This window comes from Alligator sinensis, unplaced genomic scaffold (genome assembly GCF_000455745.1).
Source record: "Alligator sinensis unplaced genomic scaffold, ASM45574v1 scaffold222_1, whole genome shotgun sequence".
NCBI lineage: Eukaryota > Metazoa > Chordata > Crocodylia > Alligatoridae > Alligator > Alligator sinensis.
This window is the reverse complement of record NW_005841912.1, coordinates 1,421,292-1,428,873: the sequence shown is the minus strand read 5'-3', so window position 1 is coordinate 1,428,873 and position 7,582 is coordinate 1,421,292. Positions and strand designations below refer to the sequence as shown.

The window sequence follows — 7,582 nt, the reverse complement described above, 5'->3', positions numbered from 1 at the left end:
TATTGGGTATATAATACCACTTTTGTATAGTCAATGTCCCTCTTTCCTCTCAACAGCCAGTATGGATGACATGCAAAGATACCTATGAAACATCTTAACTGACCTCCAAGATGCCTCCACTTATGCACTGTGGTCAAGTCTACACAGGACACTGACTGTGCAGGTCTTACTGCTCAACTGCACAGTCATTTAGTGCTTATATAAACAAGTACTAAATGTCTATGCAGTAACCCAAATTACTGTGTAGTAGCACCAACAAATGTTTTTCGTGATGCTACTGTGTAGTAGCCTAACAGTATTGTGCAGTAGTGTTGTGTCACTGCTCTTGCCACTGCACAGTAGTATCGGGCTCCTGCCCAGTCAGCATCTTGTGTAGATGCAGTCTGTGATAACTAAAGTTTAGCCACTTTGCTCTGGAGTAGGGAAAATCCAAATCAACAGAATTCAAAGATTCACAGGTCCCCAAGCTTCTTGGGGAGACCCAGATGAATCTCCAAGATGATCCAGATTGCCTACTCACTCAGGAGGGAGGTATCTACCAGTTGCTAATGGGAAGTCTAGGCATAGGTATGTGTTTGAACTCAACTGATACAAACTCCTTTTTACAGTTTAGGCATCTACTGAAATGGAAGAACTCCGGGCATGTGGGGTCCAGATTGCTCAGAGGGGAGAAATAGAAATATCATAAAAAACCCTTCCATCTTGAAAAAGCTCTCCTTATCCATTATTTTCAATGGGGCTATACACATCTTCTCACTATCAGATACTTTCCCACCTGCACCCACTACCATGTGCCAAACACAGGACATGTCTACATGTGCAATTAATTCACATGAATAAACTACAGAGCAAATTGCTCCACAGTAAACTATTCCTGGGCACAGTGTCTACACGTGCGCTGGGGTCAGGACCAAGTTGAGCTGGGAGGAGCTGTTTAGACCATGGCTTCTCCTGTCCTGCTCTGCCCCCCTGTAGCTGCCAGGGGGAGCTCCAGGCTCTGGCTACAGCTGTCCAGGTGCCAGCCCCAGGCTGGCAGGGAGCTCTGGCTGGCAGCAGTTGGCCTCAGGGTTGAGCCCTGGGCTGGTGGCAGACTCTGGGGCACATTGTGGGCTGGTGGTGTGCTCTGGGGCTCACCCCAGGCTGGCAGAGGGCACAGGGGTCAGCCCCAGGCTCTGGGTGGCTGTGTCGAATGATGGAGGATGAGACTCCTGCAGCTGCTGAGCCATGTGCTGACTGGGCACAATTTGCACCCACATCACTGTCTACATGTGCATTTAATCACACTAATTTACTGTGCTGTCAGATAGTACTTGTGATTGATGGAACTATCTGATGGCACAGTAAATTAGTCTACACCAGCCTAATTGCCATGCATGTGTAGATGATGATGCTTTACTGTGCAGTAAATTAGCCTACTGCTCAGTAAAGTGCACATGTAGTTACACCCACAGAAGTGTAGTATTGAAGCCACTTTCAGAGCTCGCAAATTCACTTGGCAACAACGTGTGGCAGGTCAGCTTCTTGGCTCTGGAACTCCCTCTCCAATTAGGTCCAACAAAGCATGAGCCTGGATATGTTTTAGAAGCATGTAAGACTTAAGAAGCACTATTTGGGCAGGCATTTAGCAAGTACAGCTAAGCTGGGACATTGTTTAGGGAGTTTTAGTTTTATATTTTATTTGAATACTCTACTTTTTTTTATAAGTTATTTTGTCTTATTGTAAGCTGGCCTGAGTCTCTGTTAAGAAGGGTGGCATATAAATTTAATAAATAAATACATACATACATAAATAATCTCTTCTGTATTTGAGAGTGGCAATGTGTGGAGTGATTGGAACGATTTCACCACTACACACAATCCCCCCTAGAGTGATTTCAACACCATATTTCCTGGTGTAGCACATGCACTCAGAAATGGGAGAGAGCAGGCACTACCAACAGTACTGAGGGTGCAACATAGATGTATCCTTAGGAGCCACAATTCCACTTACTGCCAATTGTCTTTTTATATTAATTGAAAACAGCAACTTTATTGACACACCACTATGACTGGGAGGTTCAGAGCTGCCTGGAATTAGGCATCTAAATCTATATCTGAAGCAGATTAAAAATTACAACCAAGCTCCCTTTAAAGAATAGTAGGTACTTCTTATGTTTCTGTCTTCATAAGATACCATTGTGGTAAACAAAATACCTGTGAGTTGGGGCAAAAAAAAAATCCAACCATACCTAAGTAATATACATAATAAACATGGGGCAAATTCCAAGCCACAGTGCAGCCAGTATCATTTTTACCATTGATTTCAACAGGACTACAGTTCAGCCAAGGTGTGCAAGTGGCATAGTAGACATTACCTCAAATACAGAGAGATTTTTTAAAAGAGCTGTGTCTTATGTGTACCTTAGATTTAAAGCAGAATTCCAGGATCTCTAACTAAAATCAGTCTATACCTCCGAAGAAACAGGATGTAAAGTCATAAATGACTCTTCAGTGATTTTGTGTATCTTTTATGTTTTGTATATTGTATTTGTTAATAAGGTATTACATTCAAATGACAATTTAGTACATGGTAAAGAAAAAGGGGTTTTAGCAGCACAGCATGACTCATTACATGATACCATCTTGCACATTTTGGATTTTCCTCTGATGGACTCCAAAGGTGGGGCTGGAGCACACACAATATATAAAAAGGAGGGGTTACACAGATCAGACTCCAGAAGCCTTTGAAGACAAGAAAGGTCCTGTGTTCCTTTGACCCAGAGCCAAAAGAGTCAAGGAAGAAAATTCTTGTGTAATCATGAACTGCAAGATTGTCTTGGCTGTCTTGGCTGTCTTCCTGATCTCACTAGCTTTGAATGAAGGTAAGTGAATCCTTTATAAAATTGACAGAAAAGGGCGTTGCTTATGCATATGTAAATTAATAGGTTCATAAGGGGAAGTATCTTTAATATCTATTTTAAAAAGTATTTTGTTTTAAAACTTTTGCAATAGATATTTCAGCAACGTCTGAAGAACTACTTGCCTATAGCTTTTGAATAAACAGAAAAGGTGCACCACCTCTGGGACTGCATGCAGTCTACTAACTGAAGAAAATTTTGAGTTTTATTTACTGTGTTCTTATTTGAATGAAGAAAAGATCTTTTCATTATAATGTCCATATGTACCTATTGATTCTTCCTTATAAGACAACATGATCCTGTTTGTGACATTACCTTTAGTTGTCACATTCATGATTATGAATATAATCAAATATAATCACTGGAAGAGAGAATGCACAGTATAAATAGAAGATAAGTGACCAGCCTTGAGTTGACAAAGAACAAAGGGTCAAGTATCACTTAAAGTTTTATATGGAATAAAATTATATAACCAAGCAAAGAATCTTCCTAGATTCAAAATGATTAAAACAAAAGACATTTCATTAGAGCAACAGCTGTTCTGAAAATAAAGGCATTTATAGATATGCTCTGGGAGTGCGGGGGGAGGGAGGAGAGTGCTTTAATGAGAGAGGCTCCGAGAGCCACTCTAATTAAAGTACCTGCAGCGTCATGTGTATCAGCGTCCCCACACTGAAAAATAGTGGCAGGGGCGCTATATCTGTGCCCCCCACCGCTATTTTTCAGCACAGGGATGCTGATACACATGGCACTGGAGTCTGCTGGGGCACGGTAATTATGACACTAACAGACATGATTAATCGAGTCTGCTCTGACACACTGTAATTACAGCGTGTCAGAGCAGCCTCCCTGCATGTGCATAGGTGCCCAAAAGTTTTGATATTGAGAGGCAGATTAGAGTAGAGAAGAAACAATCTCTTAGCCTTTTTGTGAAAAAAGAACAGCCATCACTAATAAACCATTTCACACAAAAGCAACTCATTGTGCTCTGCATGTTCAGATGGTGAGATCTTCTGCTTCTCTGACCACAGTTTTCTTGTCACGTTACAGGCATGGCCTTAGCACAGATTGGGAACGAGCTCCGATGCCAGTGCATAAACACTCATTCCAAGTTCATCCCCCGCAAATGGATTCAGGATGTGAAGCTGATCCAAAGTGGGGCTCACTGCCAGAATGTTGAAGTCATGTAAGCCCTTTTCCAAATTCTGTTACTTAACAAGGGAGAATGTGTCTGCAATGTGTAGGTTCAAGAGTTATCACAGGGGTTGAAAAACTGATGGGTCCTCACTAATCAGGGAGAGTCCATAATAGTGAGGTTTTGTGACTCTTTCATGACACTGTTTTCGCTACTGCACCATGTTTAGCATAGCCTCACACACCTGCAATTTCCCTGGTGTAGGAATTCCACATATTTGAGGGATGTAACATTAATTAGAAGCCAAATGAACCTGCATTGTGAGGACTGGTAAACTTCTGAATGGCAAAGACAACATGGCAACCCATGTTATGCAGGCATTTCAAAGGCAAAATGATCTCTAAAAATCCCAGTTCAAAGTAATGGAAGAAAGAAGTATTAGATTCACTGGGCAAATTTGGACAGACTTGCATGAAATACTTCAAAGTCCTAAAAGTTAAGTGATAAAGGGCTTCACCTTACTCACAGTTGAGTCACAGAAAAAATCCGTATTTGAATATTACAAAATCGAATATCTACTCAGATAAAATTACTGCCGAGTACATGGGAGATTTGTGTAAGCACTGCAGATTTTAGCCCTAAATTTAATGGTCAGGAAAAATAAAAAATGGAAAACAGAAGAAAACAAAACAAAAACAGACATTTTAAACATATGTAGAATGTATCTACATGGCTTGAATCCATGCAGACCTATGCACATACACATGCACAGGAAGAGAGTTGTGTGTGTTTCAAATGGGTATTTTGCAGATATTGAGAAATTTTGGCTCAGATCCTTAGCTGATACAGAATGAAGTCAATGGGACTGTGTCAATTCATGCCAGCTATGACACAGTATTTGACAAAAGGATGAGGCTGTGAAAAGAAAGGAAAACCAAAGCATAGATGCTTAACTCTTGTTTCTCTTCTTGCAGTGCTACTCTTACAGATGGCAGAGAAGTGTGTTTGGAACCCACTGCTCCCTGGGTGATGCGCCTTGTCCAGGATATTTTGAACAAGTAAGTCATTAATTTTCAGTTAGAAGTACTTAATAAAAAATGGCTTAAAACCCAATTAGACTGTTTCTTAGTACAAGTTATATAAGTGTTCCTTCTCAGCAAGCAATAGTAATCCTTTCCAAAAAATTCTCGCACTTGATCAAGTAAAACATAACAGGGGCCATGTCCACATGACACACTGACTGCATAGTAACCCAATACTACTGTGCAGTGTCACATGGCAGCAACTGTGACATGATGCTACTGTGCAGTAGTATTAAACTACTGCACAGTAACATCACAAAAAAGACATTTGTCGGCACTACTGCACAATAACCTGAGTTACTCGGGTTACTGCGGATTAACTTCTGTGCAGTCAGCATCTCGTGCAGATGTGGCCAGTAACACTGTGGTTATACCATTATTATGGGACTAAGTTCTACTCCTGTCTCTCTCCTAGATATGGTGACCAGCCTGAGCCACTGATAAGTCCCACATATAATGAGCACTGGCAACTCCACCTGGAGACTTGCATTCCACAAATGCTCAGCATATCTGAAACAATCAGGTTCTGCAAAATGGATTTTTCTCTTGCTTGCAGAGGTGTAAATTAAGACAATAACCACACTTAATTGAAAACGTTTCTTAGTTGTGAATGCTAGGGTGATTCCACAAACTCTAGCTTGTCATCCCATATTGGATGCTTCTGCAATTCAAACTAAAGGTAACTGGTCCACACAACAGTTCCTATAACACCGTATCCCTTTTCTCCTTTTTTTCACAGGGCTTAAGTCAATACTGAAGCATTGCTCTAAGCAAAGTCAAACATAAAAAAAAAATCACCTCCTTTGTCCTTAAAGAAACATTTCAGTGAAGATGCCAGTCAGTCTTCAATCAACTTTCACCTTCTTTGTCAATATGTTCAATGGAGACTGAAGCCAACTGCATTTATTTCCTATTTATGTATTTATTTAACAGTATCACTTTGTTCAAAAATGGTTCAAGTATTTATAGACTAGAAACTGAAAACACTGGATGGGACAAAGTGATTTCCTGAAGGAGATGAAGACCCTTTGGATATCACTTTAGCTAAACACACTTGGCTCACTGCTGGGCACTTTGCAGCTGAGCTACATTTATACTAAACCTTACCTTGTTGTTAGTAGGTCAGCAAACTGGCAGTGATTCCTCCACCCCTGAGGTTCTTTGGTATGTTGCATCAACAGTATCCTGAGCCACAACCAAACTAAAGTTTATCTCTAGTTTTGGTAACTCTTAGAACTGAATCTGCCAAAAATTCATGAGGCAGCATTTTCAGTACTGTTAGTGTTATGGATTTATTATGCTCTAGCAGAATGTTCTATGTATATTTATTGATGTATTTTAAAAGGTAATATTTAAATAAGTAACCCCCTGACATTATTTATTTAAATTATTCTGATTCAACTGGATGTTTTTCTATTGGGTGCTCTTTTTCTAATATTTTAATATTTCAAGCTATTGTTTATATGGATTTAACTGGTTTTGTCAGTTTATTTTTATTTATTTATTTATTTAGAAAAATGGAAAATATTGACATTTAGGTCCATAAGATGTTCTTGCTCCAATTTCTTAAATCCCTTTGTTCATAAATTACTTTTATAATAAAATTTATATGTAAAAATGGATGGGTTTTCTTTCTTATTCAGCAGCACTTTGCTTGATCTTTGCAATCTGACTTCAGGCCAGGCTGAACTGCAGACTCCAAACAGGTGGTGTGAATGCTACAACCCCATTATGGTAGACATTTGCTGGCCAAGTCTTCACGAGACACTGAATGCATGGTCATTAAAGTGCAGTCATTTAGGACTTGTGTAAACAAGTCCTAAATAACTGTGCAGTAACCCGAGCTACTGTGTAGTATTGCCGATAAACAGATTTTTTGTGACGCTACTGCACAGCAGCCCCAAGACTACCGCGCAGTAGCATCATGTCATGGGTTTGGCCACACAACACTACTGTGCAGTAGTCTCGGGCTACTGTGCAGTCAGTATCTCACGTAGATGTGGCAGCCGTGTCCCAAAAGAACTGCTAGACCTGGCTTCTGTGAGGAGAGGCAGAGAGGAAAATAGGGGAAGGGCCACCTGGTTTATGGATCCATTGTCTGCCACAAAACCAACTTTCTCCTTTCTACTATGTCCGCTCCCTGGGATTTGCCCCCAGTGACTTTGAGAGGAACATGCACTGGGTGTTGCAAGGAACATGGCCACTCCTTATCTGGTTATGACTCCAACAACACTCACAAGCAAACCTGATGAGTGCATAAGATCATTCTGTGTCAGTGACTTTTGGGGGAGCTCTTGGCATCCTAGTCCTGGTGCAAACTGCAGTCTGTAGATGTTAAAATCCAAAGTAGTTTCAGCAGAAACTTGCCAGGCAGCGCTGGAGTCAGAGGAGCAAAAGAAGCATCCTGAATCAGCAATCAACAAGTTATTTCCAGTACTGGTGTCTGAGAACTTGACAATAATGGCTAG

General features: G+C 40.6%; 1 protein-coding gene across 1 annotated transcript; it reads left to right on the top strand.

The window, feature by feature from the left end:
• The first annotated feature begins 2,734 nt into the window (after nucleotides 1-2,734).
• Nucleotides 2,735-5,958, top strand: LOC102375355 (interleukin-8-like). The gene is made up of 4 exons (XM_006018758.3): nucleotides 2,735-2,861; nucleotides 3,948-4,083; nucleotides 5,007-5,090; nucleotides 5,854-5,958. Exons 1-4 carry the CDS (start codon nucleotides 2,798-2,800, stop codon nucleotides 5,858-5,860), a joined length of 291 nt encoding a protein of 96 aa, XP_006018820.1. The 5' UTR covers nucleotides 2,735-2,797; the 3' UTR covers nucleotides 5,861-5,958.
• Nucleotides 5,959-7,582: the final 1,624 nt, after the last annotated feature.

Coding starts and splice junctions, on each gene's coding strand:
- LOC102375355 (XM_006018758.3), top strand. CDS start 2,798: ATGAACTGCAAGATTGTCTTGGCTGTCTTGGCTGTCTTCCTGATCTCA. Junction 2,862..3,947: donor CTCACTAGCTTTGAATGAAG/GTAAGTGAATCC, acceptor GTCACGTTACAG/GCATGGCCTTAGCACAGATT. Junction 4,084..5,006: donor TGCCAGAATGTTGAAGTCAT/GTAAGCCCTTTT, acceptor CTCTTCTTGCAG/TGCTACTCTTACAGATGGCA.